At 45.5% G+C, this 17,940-nt stretch overlaps 6 protein-coding genes across 6 annotated transcripts; 2 read left to right on the top strand and 4 right to left on the bottom strand.

Moving 5' to 3' along the window:
* Positions 1-147: 147 nt before the first annotated feature.
* On the top strand, positions 148-2,828 carry N7529_007981 (exocyst subunit SEC10; the record flags this gene model as incomplete). Its single annotated transcript, XM_057243508.1, has 2 exons — positions 148-2,280; positions 2,346-2,828. 2 exons carry the CDS (start codon positions 148-150, stop codon positions 2,826-2,828), a joined length of 2,616 nt encoding a protein of 871 aa, XP_057095046.1.
* A 5,908-nt stretch (positions 2,829-8,736) lies between these two features.
* N7529_007980 (uncharacterized protein) lies at positions 8,737-11,028 on the top strand (the record flags this gene model as incomplete). The annotated part of the gene is made up of 4 exons (XM_057243507.1): positions 8,737-8,995; positions 9,134-9,512; positions 9,563-10,472; positions 10,528-11,028. 4 exons carry the CDS (start codon positions 8,737-8,739, stop codon positions 11,026-11,028), a joined length of 2,049 nt encoding a protein of 682 aa, XP_057095045.1.
* Positions 11,029-11,197: 169 nt separating this feature from the next.
* On the bottom strand, positions 11,198-12,720 carry N7529_007979 (uncharacterized protein; the record flags this gene model as incomplete). Its single annotated transcript, XM_057243506.1, has 4 exons — positions 11,198-11,459; positions 11,513-11,734; positions 11,778-12,546; positions 12,627-12,720. The coding sequence occupies 4 exons, from the start codon at positions 12,718-12,720 to the stop codon at positions 11,198-11,200; spliced, it is 1,347 nt and encodes a 448-aa protein (XP_057095044.1).
* Positions 12,721-13,387: 667 nt separating this feature from the next.
* Positions 13,388-15,382, bottom strand: N7529_007978 (Zn(II)2Cys6 transcription factor domain-containing protein; the record flags this gene model as incomplete). The annotated part of the gene is made up of 5 exons (XM_057243505.1): positions 13,388-13,950; positions 14,015-14,255; positions 14,362-14,545; positions 14,609-15,211; positions 15,264-15,382. 5 exons carry the CDS (start codon positions 15,380-15,382, stop codon positions 13,388-13,390), a joined length of 1,710 nt encoding a protein of 569 aa, XP_057095043.1.
* Positions 15,383-15,797: 415 nt separating this feature from the next.
* Positions 15,798-16,905, bottom strand: N7529_007977 (major facilitator superfamily-domain-containing protein; the record flags this gene model as incomplete). Its single annotated transcript, XM_057243504.1, has 3 exons — positions 15,798-16,169; positions 16,230-16,390; positions 16,443-16,905. The coding sequence occupies 3 exons, from the start codon at positions 16,903-16,905 to the stop codon at positions 15,798-15,800; spliced, it is 996 nt and encodes a 331-aa protein (XP_057095042.1).
* A 20-nt stretch (positions 16,906-16,925) lies between these two features.
* On the bottom strand, positions 16,926-17,882 carry N7529_007976 (MFS multidrug transporter; the record flags this gene model as incomplete). The annotated part of the gene is made up of 4 exons (XM_057243503.1): positions 16,926-17,065; positions 17,127-17,325; positions 17,391-17,442; positions 17,467-17,882. 4 exons carry the CDS (start codon positions 17,880-17,882, stop codon positions 16,926-16,928), a joined length of 807 nt encoding a protein of 268 aa, XP_057095041.1.
* Positions 17,883-17,940: the final 58 nt, after the last annotated feature.

The raw sequence follows: 17,940 nt of genomic DNA, 5'->3' as shown, positions 1-17,940 counted from the left end.
GTTGACCTCTACCCGCAACATCTCCAAAACGCGCTTCCCCGGATTCCTCTTCTCAACAACCTGAGCGCAATCCACCTAAGTCAGCCCGGTTCAGCTCAGCAACAGGCACTGTGCAGGTGGACTTGAGGTGTCTACACATATGTCACCATGATGGACAATGCATCCCTTAACCCCCGCACCGTATTCCCCCAAGGACCAAGCTTCACCCTAGAAGACTTCTCCAGCCGGGACTTCATAGTGAAAGAATTTATCGAAGCGCTATCCGACACAGCAATTTCCACCCGACGCTCAATAGGTCCCGTCTCGAACCAGCCGTTCGACCCAAAGCCGCTAATCCGCACCTTTGAAGGCGCCCAACGCCGCCTAAACGAGCTATCCGGCGATCTCGAGCTCCGCGAGAATGAACTTTCCGCTGCTGTGCGCCGCGCAGAAGCACAACACAGCCAGAATCTCAATACCCTCGGTCAGAAATTGCGTCATACGATCGAATCCTTCCAGCAGCTGGATACGTCGCTGAATTCCGGTCGTGATGCGGGCGGGACGGGCAATATGGCGGTTGAGACGGGAAGGCGGCTAGAAGAGCTTGATCGGCAACGGCGGAGAGCGCTGGACGCCCATTTCCTCATTCAGTGCTGGGATGGGGTCTGCAATCGTGGTGAGATATCGTTGTTAGAAGCATTGCGACGGTCGGGCACCGGTGAGGCGAAGGTCAGGTCTGCTCATATTGCGCGACAGCTGCTGCGGATCAGTCAGCGGTTGGATCCGCAGAGTTGGCAGGAGCATTCATCGAACAGGAATGGCAATAGCAATGGGTATGAGAGTTCGTCAGAGGATTTGAGTGAGAGTCCTGCGCCAAGACGAAATACCAGGGAGATTATTGAGAAGTTTTCTGAGACGCTGGAAAAGGATTTGTTGAAGCAGTTTGATGATTTCTATCGAAAGGCCAACTTTGATGGGATGAGGGACTGTGCGACTGTTCTGCAGGATTTCAATAGTGGTGCCAGTGTCATTGCGCTGTTCGTCAACCAACATCAATTCTTCATTGATCGCAGCCAGCTCGTTACTGAGGAGGTTGGCGGGGATCCCGAGTCATGGGAGAAATTGGCCGACCCAGATGCAGAGTTACCTGGTGTGGAACCTAGTCTTCAGTCGTTGATCGATGAGGTCAAGATTGTTGTACAGGAGGAATCTGCAATCATTCGACGGGCGTTTCCCTACTATGAGCAAGTGCTGGGTAAATTTCTACAGCGGGTGTTCCAGCAATCGATCCAGCAAAGGCTTGAAATGGTCTTGGAGAAAGCTTCTGGGGCTTCGTCGCTGGCTTTCCTACGTTGTCTACAAAGCTCACGCGGGTATATCAGTGCCTTAATTGAAGACCTAAAACAGCACGGATTGACCGAACATCCCGATCCTGTCTCATCTCAAACAGCTGTGTTGTTGGATCAACAATTAGAGGACTTGTTTGTTCCCTATTTTGTCGGATCGTCATACATCGAACGCGAGAAGCGAACCCTGGAAGAACTCCTGCAAGCGGTTTTATTCAAATTCACATCCTACCATGCCCGGCGCAAGAAGGCCGCAACAACTTTCATGGCTTCCATCCGAGCAGGGTCGGAGCTTCTCTCCACGACCAGGGATGCATTCATCAACCGATTGGACTCACCCGAAGTCTCGCCAATCCAACGTAGAGTCCTTCTCAGCGTAGCTAAGATCAGCGAAACGCTAGAGACAACGCGATTGACCGAGATCAAGCTCACAGAAGAAGACGGCCAGCCAAACCTCAGTGACGCCAAACGCATGCTCAAGTGGCTAGCAGAGGCCGTGGGCCGAGGTCTCGAACTGAGCGTCAACAGCGATACTCCAAAGGATGTATCGGCTTTGTTGAACTTGCTTCTGATCACAATGGGAGACGGATACGTGGATGTGTGTCTTGACGCCGCTCTGGAAGCGGCAACTTCACAAGAGTCCGCCAAGGCAGAGCCCGACTTTTCATATCTTTTCTCGGTGCGGACAACAATCAGCATTACTACATTGATGGTGATGTGTGTTCATGCAGTGCTTCTCCCCCTGTCAGCAGGGAGCATCACTACCCGGCGAGACATGGAGAAGCGCACAACTCAGACAACTTCACGGATCGAAGACAAAATCAACACTATCGAGCAGAAGACCATCGACGCAACTTTGGCTTGGGTAACAAGACTTCTATCTGGACAGAAAAAGAACGACTTCCGACCAAGAGAAAGCGACAACACAGCTTGGCTGGAGATGCTCCAAACACCCGTACGTATAGATCCGAATCCAATATCCGTTTAAGATCATATTCACCTGATACTAATTTATCCCAGACCTGTGCCTCCATAACATCCTTCCTAACCCGCCTCCACAACATCGCCCGCACATCCCTCCCATCTAGCGGCGCCAATATCCGCCAAGTCCTGACAGAAATCGCACTCGGCACTCGCCGCCTGCTCCTAGACCACTTCAAACGCTTCTCGGTTAGTGGGCCGGGTGGTCTGATGGTCACCAAAGATATGACCCAATATGCCGAGTTGTTCAAATCATGGGACATCGATGACGAAGCCAAGGGCCCAGGTGGCGCGCTGGACGTGTTACTCGAAGTGGGCAGTTTATTCGTTATTGGCCTTGAAGCTCTGAGGGAGCGCATTCGCGGCGGTGCTGCAAGTGGAACTACCGGGTCTTCGGGGTCGGGGCCATCGGTGAGGAACGCTCAAGAGGGCAAGTTAAGTGTGCAGGAAGTTAGGGCTTATGTTTCCAGAAGGGAGGACTCAAATACTTTTGCTATGCAACAAGTTCTTAATGCTTTGTAATGAGTGGAATTCATGTTTGGTTAGACTCTTTGATTTTTGATCATGGTTTATGGTGTCTTCTGTCTTGTTATCCAAGACATGATTGTTTTGATGCATGCTCCCGTTTCTGTCCCTGCTTATTGGGTGGAGTTTGGCAGACTTTATAGTCTGTCTCGATCTTCCGATTTTCTATTTCCTGGTGCCTTAATTGTTATCTCTAGGGCTTCTATAGCAAGATATCCTCTTGGTGTAGTTGTATTACCTATATACATTCCTTGTGATAAAGTTTGCGGGGGAAGAAGGTGGCTTCGCCACTAGGCAACTTAATAGAATGATTCCCCCATAAAACGACACGATTCTAGCCTCTTATTGAGTTGGCGATGCATACCGAAGATACCATCGTACTAGGTCCCGGGCCTGGTTGGCGCATGTGGATGCCGCTGGTCCCTGGGAGCTTGGGAGCTCTAACATCTGTCCGATGCCACATCTCTATCTGAAGATGCGTGACCCACTCTTTGAAAGGTATCCTCGCCTCTCAGCATCAAAATAGAAGCTTGAGGGTTCAAGTCAGGAGAAGGCTGTGCATCCGGCTGCTCGTGTTCCGTATACATGTGATCTTGCAAAATTTTGTATCTTCCCCGGTACCTAAAGTCAGACGGTTAGACGTATTGCAGCTTGAGATGATCTGCCCAAAATTTGAGCCCCTGCATCTTGATTTTGACTTCGGTGGATAATGAAAAGATCTAACTACGACTGTTTTCAGTTAAGGGTCCTGAATCTGGTGCTGATGTTATCCCATCAACTAAACTGACCAACCTCAGACTTAGTCGTTTTATGGTTGGGGCTGCTGTCCGTAGAAATTCTTCGAGGCTATTCACCGTCACCGCGATCGAATGAAGATGAAGTTCCTCTAGCTTGGAAAATATAATCATTTAAGAGAGATCCTTAGAGTAGAGAGGAGATAATTCTTCTATGGGACTCCATTAGGCAAAGGTCGGGGTCTTTAGTGTCGGTGCAACTGTGACTAGAACATAAAGAAGACGTTGAAAGGTGTCTTTATCGAATGTTTCTGGTTCGTGATCTTTAAAGCGAATGCGTATATGTAGAGTCGTTAGGCCGTTTAAGAGTGGAAGCAGTAATTGATACTACGACTCTGGCAGTTGAAAAGATTTTAAATTCATACCGCAGGAGATATGGCCGCACATGTGGAGGGCTTAGACCTTTTGACTGGATTTGATTATGGCGTTAAGCAGTTGTGAGAATGCTAAGTCGTAAGGCATATACGGCATCTTCTGATGAAGCATTAGAAACGTCTTAAACTTGAACTGGCTCTTCATTCACGTAAGCCTAGGCAGGCAAAACTAGTATGCTTTGCTATTTCAAGGAGGAAATTTGTTTCGTAAGACCGTAACCTAAGGGTAACAGCGTTTTCGAGGCGCGGCAGGCATTTCTTAAGGGTACTAAACAGTCCCGAGGATTCGAGAATGGCACGGTGTTCTGTCATGGTAGCTTCGAAGACGGCAAATAGAGCCTTACGCTTAGCCTGAATTTCATTCGATTCTTCTATTGTTGGACGGCGTCTCCATTTTAACAAATGATTCTTATGTCTACCTTTGTAAAACTTGCCTTATCCAATTGTGTCTAGCCTTCGAACAAGTTCGGGATGATCCAAATTTCTTCGACCGAGCCACGAAGAGTTTTACTGGCTGCGATCTGCTCTAGGCGGTTAAGGCTTTCACGGGTGAGAAGAAGCGAGATTCTTTAAAGTATCGGGTGGTATAGACTTCTAGTGTGCTGCCGTGTATTTGTTGGCAAGTGATCCTGAGCGCGCCCCAACCTTAGGGCTCTAGATACTCACAAATATGAGTCAATAGCTCCAAAGGCAAGCCTGTAATTGACATATTACGTAGATTTAGTTTGGCCACAAAAAGTTATGCTCTGTTGGTAACCTTGAATCTGTGATCACGTGAACCGCGAAGGATGGTGTTGAATGAGAATCGAATGAGATTGGCAGAGGGGGGCAATTCATACAGAATTCCGATTCAGGAGGTGCCGATACAGGAGCTGCCAGTACGACCGCAGTGGGGGCAACTCAGTCGCGTCGGGGGCAATTCAGGTGTACTACAATAGCAGATAGCCCCCACGTTGTACGGCCCACACTTAAGCAGCGAGAATAATAAACTAATGTTGAAGCCAATTTCGAATAGATTCCCAGTTCTCTTTCCATACCCACAATTGGATTTACGATGATAGTAATTGGAAATAGAATTGCAACTTCTTATTGATTGTCCGCTAGCAACAGAGAGGATGACACATAATATTATACCCCACCAACCATTTGACAGGTGATTGAACCGCTATTTCCCCAATTTTCATTTGAAATTGTGCCATAATCCCCATTCCGAGGCCGCATCTAGGCCCCATCTAGAGATTGACCCATTCTTGGAGGAATTCAGCACGGAACGTGGCCGGTGTCGTACGAACTCTACAAGAGCATCAAATCATTGGTCGAGTGCTTGCGGTTACAACAGACAATGCGTCGAATAAAGCTACAATTGTGGCTGCAGTCAATGATACGTTCCAGGCTTTAAAGCAAACCACTGATTCTGCGATTATTCAAATCCCTTGTATTGCATATGTGATTCAGCTTAGTTTGAATGATCTACTTGGAAAGATAAAGGCATCACCAAAGAATGATACTGTGGAGCTTGAGTGGAAAGACGATGTAGTAAGAGCCCTATGTGCTCGACAGCAAAAGCAAGAGATTGCTGCCACACTAAACAAGGTTAGTTGTCTTACTATCTATTATACAAAAATCATACTTATATCTATGTATTTTAGGCTCGCAGTCTTGCTTTCTATATCAATGCCAGCCCTCAACGTCGTGATGCTTTCTTTGGTTTACAGCCTGATTAACCGAAGCTTGTGCCTATTCAGGATGTACGAAGCGATGGAATTCAGCATATCTCATGCTTCGGCGAGCTAAGAGACTACAAGCAGTGTCTGATACATTCTGCTCGCAGTACGATCAGCCTTATTTTGCACTTGGTACAGAAGAGTGGCGACAAATTGACTATCTAATGTTTATCCTACAGCATCGAGTTGCGATTCAATAAATAATTTCAGCTTAAATACCCATACAGATACAAGATTTGATATCATCGCCTGGGTGGAGTAAAATACCGTACACACAATCACACAGGACTATTTATTTTCCGCACGTCTTCTTGATCGAGTCTAGTTGATCTTGACATCAGTGTTACAGAAAGTATGAAAGAGTATAGGTAGTGACACCGATTTCTGGAAGTACTGTACCTTAACTGGTGGAAAACCAAAGCCATACCATCTTTTGCTCAATTTTATTTTAAACTGTGTGGATCATACTTTGGAAACTTATGTTGTGGTGTTTGAGGCTCAAGGAAGGGGATTGAAAACCCAATCGCCAGCCTCAGCAGTAGATATTTCACGGCTTGTAGCCTTGGAGACTCAAAGCGTGTTATTGGTCAAACTTTCATTGGATCTGCTTGGAGGCTACATTTCATGACCAGTTCTTGTGTGCGAGCTATGAGTTTGGTTAGCGGCTTCGGTTTTTTGTAATGTATAATTAGGACAAGAATAACGCCAAAGCGACAAAACAGATGAGATTAAAACTCAATCTCTCATGTGTATTCCCTTTGCTACGATAGACCAAGATAAACACCTCCACCACGCCTGTTATGGGGATCTAATTATTTAAGGTATCACGCAGAGCATCAATACGGCATTTGGTCAATAGCAGAATCCAATCTCTTGAAAATCTGGAATCGATGTTGTTCACGACACATGTATGATCGTCGTAGAGCCAGCAGCCAGGTTGACAAATTAATACCAACTTTTCTTGGCTCTTCGGGGTCTAGATGTTTTCTAGAAATTTTTCCAAGTACTATTCCTACCCGAAGTGGACTGTGGAACTAATCTGAAACCGCGATCAAGGGTCAAGTCTGAGTGACCGTTCAATGGTCAACCTTGGATGGCTCAGGTACAAGTGGCTCATATAGGCAGGTACCCTTCATACAATGACGCAAAAACCAATACCCAATGCGCTGACCCACTAACGGGCAATTTCGCGCCCTGAAATTGAGCTGAGAACCACGGTACCACTACTGATCTAAAGACAGAGAACTTCCACATTTCTACACAATCCGGTTTTGGCTATTGATAAACAAGCTGGTTTAATATATGCAATGACTGCATTGTCACTGGCTAAACCTGTTACTGATCATCGAATTGATCATCATGATTAACAGTTGTACAGCAATTGATCCTATTAGCCCCGGAGTTCCGTAGCGGCGGGAACCGGCTGCCTAACCGAGAGGGCTAGAATTTGCAAAATATTTTGCCATGTGCGAGGTAGCATTGAGGTGGTATTCTTGAAATTATTTTCTGTCGTAGGATCAAGCCATTTAAGCGGAATTAACAGGCCCGAAGGGTCAGTTTTATAATGCGAATCAAGCTATCAACAGTGTGAATCGATACTGCAAGTACAAAAGGTAGTAACTGTGACTTGAATTTGAGTATTCGACATTCTAGTAATGTTTCGTATCATACTCCGTAGAAAAGGTGCGTAAGCTCAGGGGGAAAAGGTTATAAGCAATAAGAAAGGCCTGTGGCTTTTGGTGGCTTTTGTGGCTGAATTTGTCGTTAGCTCCGGCCCGAAACTTAAAAAACTCGGTTAGCAAACGAAATGCTTTCTTTTTGAGTTTGGGCTTCAATTTTTCCAAGGTTCGCCTTATCGTTAAAAATGAATCTAAAAAATAGATGTATATCCTCATAGTCATTAGGTGGTGTATTTTTTAGAGTCCAATTGGCATCAGTTAGGGATACTTGTCAAAGAGCTAAGGCATTCCACCACTAACTTCGGCAGTTGGTTAGTGTGTCTGTAGACGACGTACCAAGCTCCACCGCCATTACGAGGCACGGCATCAGAGACAAGCAACGGCGGTAATATGTAGCTAACTTTAGCACACACCAACAAGGAAGTAAACAATGTCGATCAATGGACCAGATCTCGGATTGTGTTTCCACCGACCTAACAACGACAGTGTGGTTCATAAGGCTGGTGCACTAAAATCTCTGAAGCTCCACCACGCATACTTACTCTGGGCAAATTTGAGGGCGAAAATTTGGAGAGAATCTTTTATGGAGGTATCCTTTAGATTGACTTTGCCATTACCAGTTGTCTTTTGGCGATTTGCAGCGTTTTGAGCCTCTGAAAAGTTGAATAGTCATGTCACAACATCCACATGGAATATGCCGACAAGGCGAAATATGGTCCATTTGGTCCACGGTAGCCCAGAGAAATCCCTCAAATTGGATTTCTCATTGGCCTATTCTTAGTCAACCCCATCAATATCCATCGGGTACCTGAGTCCACACTAATGGTCGAAGGTTCCTGCATTCCGGTCTGACTGGAGGGCATCTCGGCGCAGAACCAAAACAGGAAGCTTCTATACGCTCGTACCATGTCATTCTCACAACAAACAACCACGTTTATAAACGATATACAACTTCTAACCAATCAAAATGATATTTCATTTTACTGCTTTTCTTGGGTCCTGTTATTCAGGGTCTTCGATTCCTTCATCTCTTTAGTCCCAAGTTTGAGCTCAGGTCACTATACTGCTAGGAGGCCCCATCTCATCATCAAATCTTCGGCCCCATATGACCTAGTCTAGCAGCGAGACCGAGCGATGGCCCACAGCTAGACAAGAATTTACTCCGTAGATATCCTGATTTCAAGTAATTCGAACTAGATTTGAATAAATGGAAGGCTCTTCCTAAGATCCTTTTTTTTCGTAGCGAGCTTTTCACTCTTTTCTGGTGACTTTGGGTCGCCGTCCATTCGTTCCGATCATAATACAGGGTCTGATTCATTGAGCATATATCCATAATGGAGGAGGAAAACAGCCCCCAAAGCTCCGTGGAGGATGTCTTCATTCCCAAAGAGCTGCTCACAACTGCTAAATTCAATTCGCCTTGGGAGTTGGCACGATGGGAACAATCTCTTCCGGAAAACAATCGTATCTCTATTCCAGCTCAACCTCGCACGTCGCCCAACCGTCCTTACAGTCTTTCTGCTTTGCGAGCCGTAGCAAGACCTCGATCTGCAATCCGGCCCAGAGGACGCAGTGATCCCCCAGCATTCCAAGGTATGTAAATCTGCCCGTATTTCAAACTACACTATTTCCATTTTATCTTCATATATCATTCCATTCCGGGTTTTATATCAATGTCGTACCTGTTATCTTCTTCCTCTACTGCATAAATCTGATATTAGGATATTCCAGGCGAAATCTTTGATTTCTTTGCAAAGCCAGCCACATTTGAGCCCGCATCACCTATACCGGAAAAAGAACCAATCTCGCCAGTGCAAAATGCTTTTCTGAACCCGTCAAGCAAGGCTAGCTCTACCACTTTCAGCAGTGAACAGAGAAATTTACAAGAAGTTTACGAAAAAGCCAAATTAAGAGGCGTTGCCATCCAACGCAAGCATTGGGTCCGGCTTTTGTTCGAATATAGCATCTACGCATTCCTGGTTCTTTTTATATATTTTGTCCTCGTCGGTATGCCGCTGTGGAAAGGCGCCGTTTGGTGGTTATATTATGTCGTTCGAACCAAGTTCGTTATCCAGGGTGGATACGCAATTACGATTGGTTTGGCTGCATTGTGAGTGCCCATCTGGATTCAAAGATCTGAGTTTCACTAACACTTTTTAGATACGCATTCTGCCCCCTGATGATCCTCTTCGAAAATGACCCACCAGCAATTCCCGAATCAGAAGACACCCCCGATTTAGAAAGCAACACTTCAAATGTCAAAACGACAGCGCTGCTGATCCCCTGCTATAAATCAGCCACAATCATCGGCCCAACTCTCACAGCTGCGCTGAAAATCTTCCCCAAAGAAAACATTTTTGTTATTGCAAACGGCAATTCCAAAACACCCCTCGACAATACAGAAGAAGTTTGTAAACCATTTGGGGTCAACCACCTCTGGGTTCCCATTGGTTCAAAGATTGTCGCCCAGTTCGTCGGCTGTTATGCGGCAAAAGATTTCGAAAATGCCGTTCTCATTGATGACGACTGCTTGCTACCACCGAATTTCCCTATCGTCAGCGACAGACTCAAGGGAAGTGTCAAGTGCCTCGGATACACGATCAAGAGCGTTGGCCCCAATTCCTCGAAAGGAACATACTGCCAGCAGGCACAGGATCTGGAGTACAAAATGTCCGGCATTCAACGGGCGTTCTTTGGCAAATTTGGAAGTGCAACCTTCCCTCACGGCGCTATCTCGCTTTGGAATATCGAGTTTCTGAAACAGACTTTCCATGAACATCCCGGTTTCTCAGTATCCGAAGATTGGTTCTTCGGTGACGCATGTCGACGTCTTGGGGGACGGATCACTATGTGCTCACAGGTATTTGTCGAAACTGAGACTCCATCCTCGGTCTTTATCAGTGGGAGCGGTAGTCGCGGTGGATTTGGTGAAATGACCATCTTCCAGCAGCGATTTAAAAGATGGAATTTCTTCTTTGTTGTCGGCATGTACTATGATTTGAAATATATCCTCACAAGTTGGAAGCTTGGCTGGTGGGAATTTGGGGCGAAGCTTTGCGTATTCCAAGAGGTGTGTGCAATGCAATGCCTAATCTCTTTCGAATTCACTGACTAACTTCATTCAGGTTTACGAAACACTGATTTACCTCTTCGCTCCATTTATACTACCGATCTCTTTTGTCGTGCGCCCTTCATTCTGCGGAATGTTGCTCGGCGTGACGATCGGAATGTACATTATCAACGTGATAATTTTCAACGAGATCCACTTGCGCCTGAAGAAAGAACGCATCAACTGGAAAGTGCTTTTGTTTTATTACACATTCTATAAGATCGCTTTGACAGTCATCAACGTGTTCAGCTGTTATTGGTCTTTGTACAAATACGCACGATACTTCGCGAAGAGGCATCCCAAGGTCATTGAAGACAGGGATGCAGTTGAAGTTCTACTCAGTCTTGAGAAAGATTCCAGACGCTCGTCCATGGAGGATGATGTCATTCCACTTGACGCGGCAGGGGAGCTAGGTCGTGGCCTTGGCCGGAAGTTAACCCTTACAAAGGTTCAGGCTGGCAAGAAGCCGACTCAGCAGGGATTCGATGAGAAGGCGGCTGCTATGGGGTGGACTTGATTTATATTTTGACGGTGACATGGATTTCGCGGACGTTTTATGACATGATTATTGTAGACTTTACATTTAATGACACTCTGATTACTTTCCTTTTTAGTGAATCTGGCGTTGCTACCCCGAGCCACACGAGGACAACACTCGACGTGGCCCTTGTATCTGATGAATCGGTTCATGGCATCCAGAAACCCGTTCCCAGCAAAGCACCGATGAAAGTGAACGGATTTGTAATTTGAGCAGAAACAGCACCACTGGTCGCATTATAGCATTCGAACGAGATATTACTTGCCAAACGACCCATATTCTTAAGCTCAATGAAAGGTGTGCAATCGAAATTTGTAGAATTTCTTGATGGCAGGACTCTGAATGTTGTCAAAACTGAAGGACCAGATTGATTATTCAACGCCTCCTTCTGCTGGGCGATAAAGGGATCACTGTCCTTTTGGTTAGAGATTCGCGACCATTTCATAGCAGTGGTTTAACGTACAAGAAGTCACTTCCGATATTGATCTCGCCAAGTTGTATGGAGGAAACATTCCTTGGCCAGTACCAAGTCTGGATTTGATTACCTTGGTCATCCGAACCGTAAATTGAGGTCAAATTTAGAGCAGTAGCGTAGTAAATTTCAATTTCGAAGCCACCGGTCCAATTCATGGCTTTGGGTGGAAGAGTGATATCCTTCATGATGGGTCTCATATCTTTGATAGATCTGGAGAGAGCGGAGATTGTCAAACAGGAGCTACAGATGAAACAGGAGCTCCAGATGAATGATGGAAACATCACTTCTCAATTTCAAAGAATCAACATTAAGTGAGTCAATTTGTGAGCTGCGCTTAATATCTGTAACACCGCCAGTGAGAACTAATTCGTCGATGCTCATTTCGGTTGTCGAAGATCCTCCCAATGTGACAGATGAGTTGTCATAGACCCTGAGAGATTCGACAGATTTGAATCCAATGAGAATGTTATTGATGTTTGGAAATGGACCGTTAATCCATGCCCGGCTTAGATTGAGCTGGTTATCAGTCAAACTATCGATAGAGTCAATTTTTATCGAAAGAAGATCCATGTCTGTTGTATTGCGTAGCCTGGTGTGGTGGAGTGTTGTGAGATTCGGAGGGCCAAGGGTAAATGTATATGCGGATTCAAAACTCGTGATGTCTAAGTAGTTGAGATCATAGGCATAGCGTCCTACTTCAAACCGGTCATTCACAGATGTGAGACTGGGCAAGGTCAAGTTGCGAATTTTCGAATCACGGACTCCGAACTCGATCGCATCAGCTTTCCTCAAAGTTGAACTGGACAGTGTATAATATGGCTGATCATTATTTCTAGTCGGACCCGCCCCGAGGGTGCCTGCGATCACTTCCACGCCGTCGAGGTTGATGTGTTGGACGGTGACATTGTCGGTGAATGGACCGATGGCAACGTGGCCATACACAATTTTACAATTCTGGCGAAGAGTCTCTGCATCGGCCGGGGACTTGATCCAGGTCGAGTCGCAGTCGACAGCCAAAGCATCTAGGAATTCATAGCGAAGTCTTACACAAGCAGCATAATGACACGGCTAGCACAGCTTGGATCGCTGACACTTGAGAGACACCGAACATTTTGCATCCAATGGTCTTGTCGGTACTGAAACTGCAGATCAGAGTCAAATGTAGCTGAATGTAGCACTGGGGCAATTGTTGCCATGTGTAATAAACTTGAGCCCCTGACAGAAAAAGAACTTTCGAACAACGGGCGCCACCCCCAGAATCCCGTAGCGCATGCAATCCTGCGCCCAATCCAATAGGGAGAAACAACGAAACATTGCCTCATATCGCTTAGCTCCGTAGCGCCTTGTCGGGAGATGTGATTGGGCTGAGGGGCAACCGCGCCCCGAGGTCTTGGCCGCTACTAGTACGGAGTAGTATGTCTTGGATTTACTTTCAAGGCGATCCAGACGAGTCAGCAGTGGGAGTGCCCAGGTCATTGTGGTGGCACCAACTAATCGACACGAAGGTACTCTTCCAGTGGTCATATGCTAATTCCGTTGTAAAGAAAACATTACAGGCGTGGTGTGACCTAAAACGATGAAGTTGCCTATCTAAAAGCAGCAAGTCAACCGATTTAGGAACACACTCTCGTATATCTTCATCCCAAGGTTGTAGCACATATCAGAGTAAGCTCAAAAGGATTTAGATTTGACTTAAAAGTGGAAACTCCGCTGTGGTTTTGCGGAACGGCAAAGTTCCGCCTTTGTCGGCTTGGCGCCCAAGATTGAGAGACATCTAGCATACTGAAAGGGGAAAACTCCCCGTGGACTGACCAATATGAAAGAAAAGGCCTGTAAGAAGATAACCGGTCTCATTTGCAAGGGTCAAAAAGTGGAAGACATAAGTTCCATTAACCAGCCATCATATAGACTGTCATCTCCAAAGAATGAAGCATCCGGCAGATTAACCCCATTGAAATCGTATGGAGAAGGCTCAATGGGGGCCATATCATAGAAGCCAAGCTTTGCTTCCCATTCAGGGCGAAGGGATCGAAGAATCTGTGCGGACCGAGAAAATATGTCACCATTAGGATAGTTGCTGTTATCAATGCCAATAGCAGTAGGAACTTGCTCCAAATTATTGAGTCGATTCAAGATAGAAAGGGGATTTGTAGTCTGTTGAACACAGGTTTTATCCCAGTTTGGAGCATCGAGTGTTGCAAGGCGGTAGAGGACGAGAAGGCACCGAGAGATTTGGGAAAAAACAGGGAAAGTGAACGAAACATATCCTGAGGGAGGTATCATAAGAAGAGTTTCGAACCATGAGTTAATTGATGTGAGTGCATGAAAAAGATGGTCTAGTCGAGGTCTTTTCAAATCGGTAGGAGTAAGAGATAGAGAAAAAATGGTGATCTCCAGCTCGTCGCTATAAAGATGTAGCAAGAGTACTAAATCATGAGGTATTTAGGATTCGGTGGAATTTAGTAATGAAGAAGGGAATATGGGACGTACCATCTCTTGGTAAAGATTTGAAGATTTGTACCTTCATGTCCGAGAACAGTGCGGCCCCATTTTCAGCCCGTCTGGCGGCATCGGATGTATCATTCAACCATCCCTGATGGGTTCTGTTTTTCTCAATTATGAGACGCATTTTAACGAGCTGGATTAGGATCTCATCATTGGCACATTCCTTCTGTTCATCTAAAATTTGGAGACATTCATCCAAATGTGTTGTCCATCGAAATGTTTCAATCTTTTGAAGAAATGAAGATTTTCTGTTCAGATCGGTCAAACCCCATTTGTATCATGCCAGAAATATATTCAACATACATTGACGTGATTAAGTAGCAACCCATCACCGCTCTGCGCTCTTCCATAGTACGAGGGGTAGAAGAAGGTCTCGGGGATCGGTGAAGATTGAAATTCGATGGCATTGTTTGGACCGGTTTGTTCAGACCAAGGTCAAAAACCAATGATGTCGCAAGATGTGTGAAAGCAGATAGAAAAGGCTTTGGATGGAATTGATGAAACTGATAGCTCGCCCTTTGCTCAGAAGTCAGACCTCGTAATGCTTCAAATATTGAAATTGCTACTTAAGTATCTTACCAGCCAATAAATGTCAGCAGCCCCAATAAGAGATCAATACTTTCATTAGATTGAACTACTATCTCCTGTGCTATTATTTGGCGTATTTTAAGACCAAGTGCATGCTGACGAGCGGTACACTTGGTGCTGATCGCCATAATGCAAAGCCAAAGAAATGGTCGCTCTTGGCGAAGTTGCCCGGCACTCTTTTCGAAGGGAATGTAAATGAATGGAAAATATTCCAACTTGAATGTTCGGAAGTGATTGAGACATTCTTCTGACTCATGTGAGCAGATATCACTTAGGCCTGGTGAGTATGTTAAGTCGATCGTTAGTGGTGTGCTTCTGTTGCTTTGATCTCCATCGGGGCAGTTCCAGGAAGATCGATGTTCGGAAGTTGGTGCCAGATCTTTCTCACTGTTTCCGAGTTTTGAAGATACTTTTAAAGAATTCACAACTGGTGAAAGTGGGACACCATTTTGGCCCCCAAATTTCATCAGAGATACGAGACTATCTATTTTTTCTTCTAGTCGACTCGTTTGAGAGGTAGCGGCAGACTTTTTTGCAACTCCCCGCCGTCGTACGGTTTTTGCTGGCGTGCATTCTTTGCTCGTTTTATAGCACCTGGTTAGGTCAGTCTCAATGGTTGCTATCGTGATTAGGGTGTTCGGCCTACCGCTGACACGGCCCGCCCACGGCGCGAACGATGCATTTGCGCTTAGATTGAGCGCAGTTGGCACAAGAAAAGCTGTATGCGGCTGGCTTATCGGCCAAAGATGAAGGGTTTGGATCCATGCTTAACAGAGCAGTTCTCCTTCAAAAATCACGTCGTGAGATTTTATAAATATCCAATGTTAGACGAAGGAGCTATGATTCACGTCACAATCAGCGTATGAGCCATTGCATCGGATATATGATCTTCCGTGACTAACAATAGAGTCATATGGGCACGTCCCAATGCTTCGCGTTTTGCTTATTGATTAAGAAAGAAAACTCCTTTGACAGGAGATAACATGGCTTGAATTACTAGTAGTATACAGAGCACTGGTTGGGTTCAATTATCATATCTTTGAAGTTAAAGTGATGATTATTCAGGCACATCGCGGATCTCTGGTCTCAATTCAAATGCTAGATAAATAATCGAAGAAAATGGTCTACTCTTCGCAAAATCGATAAGAGATTGGCAATAAATTTGAAATGAGATGCAGAATTAGGCATTTGACACTGATTTCGTGATCCGAATATCCTTCCAGCCCATGAAGCAAGAAAAGAACAAGCACCCGCAAGCCATTCCTGTCGTCAAATAAAACACTCGACCAACGCTTTTAGAGTAGGCTAAAAGCACTCCGTCTAGCTGCCCTTCAGAAACATATGAGCGGAACTGGGTGGCGCCTGCATCAATGATTGTCTGAGGATCCACAGAAGGGGCATATGTGGGTATCAGTTTTGAAAGGCTGTTGGTGAACACAGTGTCTGCAAGGCTGAGACATAAGGCTCCTGCGAAGGTTTGACTGAACATCACCAATGCAGTGGCTAATGGGATCTGTGAAGGTGGAAGGACATTCTGAACCGCAATAATGGGCTTGGATGAAAGTTAGCGTCATTGAATTTTACAAGGAAATTCCGTCCCCTTTGTCCTTACTATCTGTAATCCCAGGCTGCGAGATGCCCCAGAAAGAATCTGGTATCCGACCCATTTTGCTGTTGTTGTATGAGGTGATAAATTTGACAGCAGGCCGTTAGAAACCGCCATGAGTGAGCTACAAATGAGAATTATCGGGAGATAGTAGCCGACTCTTTGTACTGGGCACAGTGTCAACAAATGTGCAGGATGTGAAGGGAGCTTGTAACTTACTTATCTTGCCAGAAAAGATAGCGCCAAATAAGTGAGCAACAATACTGGGGAGAAGATGAACACCGCTCATGAACGGACTGTCGCTTTTCACTGCCTGAAAATAGACAGGAAGATACCATAACAGGCAGAAGACCTGAGCCATGAGCAGTCCATAGGACAGGCTGCTGGACCACACGATTCTTTTTCGAATCATCGAAAATGGTATCATAGCCTTATCACCCTGCCTGTAATCCCAAAAGATAAAAACAACAGACGTAGCGCCGGCTCCGCAGAAAAGTCCAATCACCTGAGAGCTATGCCAACTAAATTGATTGCCACCATACTGAAGGGCGAGCAGCAGCTGAATTGCAGACGAAGCGAAGAGAGAAAAGCCAACAATATCCAGCTGACCCGGTAATGCCCTAATAGCGGTGGTGAGTTTCTGTTTGGGAAGAACCTCGGGGATTTTGACAAAGGCGAGCATGATTGCAACCACGCCCCCAATTAGAAGATTGACGTAGAAGCCTGCCAGATTAATGTGAGCTTGAGAATATCTCCTTTGTATTCTTGTTGAACGTACACCATCGCCATGTTGTATATTCCGTCAATGCACCTCCAATCAGGGGTCCAGCTACCAATCCTACCTGTGAAACTTCAATGCGAATTAATACGGAAACAAGAGAGTAACAAAAGGTGACCACTTACCCCCCATCACAATACCTATGATTGTGGGACGCTTAGACATAGGTACGCATCCAGAGACAATCGTAAAAGCTCCGTTCAAGATGCCTGAGCCTCCGATTCCAGCGATCGCTCGTCCAATAATCAACATATTTGATGATGTAGCAATCGCACATATTAAAGAGCCCAGCTCAAAGACGAAGAAGAAGCCCATGAATGTCCACTACTCAGAGTATTAGCAAAAGAAACATCATTGAAATATCGAGAAGGAAAGACAAATGAATTTACCTTTGTGTTAAGATTCATATAGACTCTTCCCGTGAGTGGTTGAATCGCCGCACTGCGAAAAAATTAGTCGACAAACAAAGACAATTTTGGAATAGAACCAGACCTTGCAAGTTGATATGAGCTTCCATACCAACCGACATCAGCAAGAGAATGAAATTCGCTCGTTATTCGTGGAATTGCCTGTGTTTTATGATGAGCGGGGAGTCTCAATCCAATGTCTCTGCACCAACTGACCGTTGAAACAATTGAAGTATCCAATAGCATCAGAAGGCATACGAGTGCGACGGCAGTGATGATATTGAAAAGTTTGAATCCGGCCGCCCATTCATTTTCCTTCGAGTTCAGGCAAGATGCCATGCTCACTTCAGGATGAACAGCCAGCTCTGGTTTGACCCTTTCTGGCGAAAAGATACGAAAAGCCTTTTCTTTATCTCCGTCGTCGAGATTTTGTGGATGTGTTCTGTTCAAAGAGGCTGCACTGGAAGACGACATTTCTGTATCATTTGGGAAATGAAGCTGCCGCGATCAAATCTGTGAGACTTGAACCGAT

Source organism: Penicillium soppii, assembly GCF_028829465.1.
Source record: "Penicillium soppii strain IBT 18220 chromosome Unknown utg000006l, whole genome shotgun sequence".
NCBI lineage: Eukaryota > Fungi > Ascomycota > Eurotiomycetes > Eurotiales > Aspergillaceae > Penicillium > Penicillium soppii.
The sequence above is the reverse complement of the archived record's forward strand: the minus strand, read 5'-3'. Positions and strand labels throughout refer to the sequence as shown.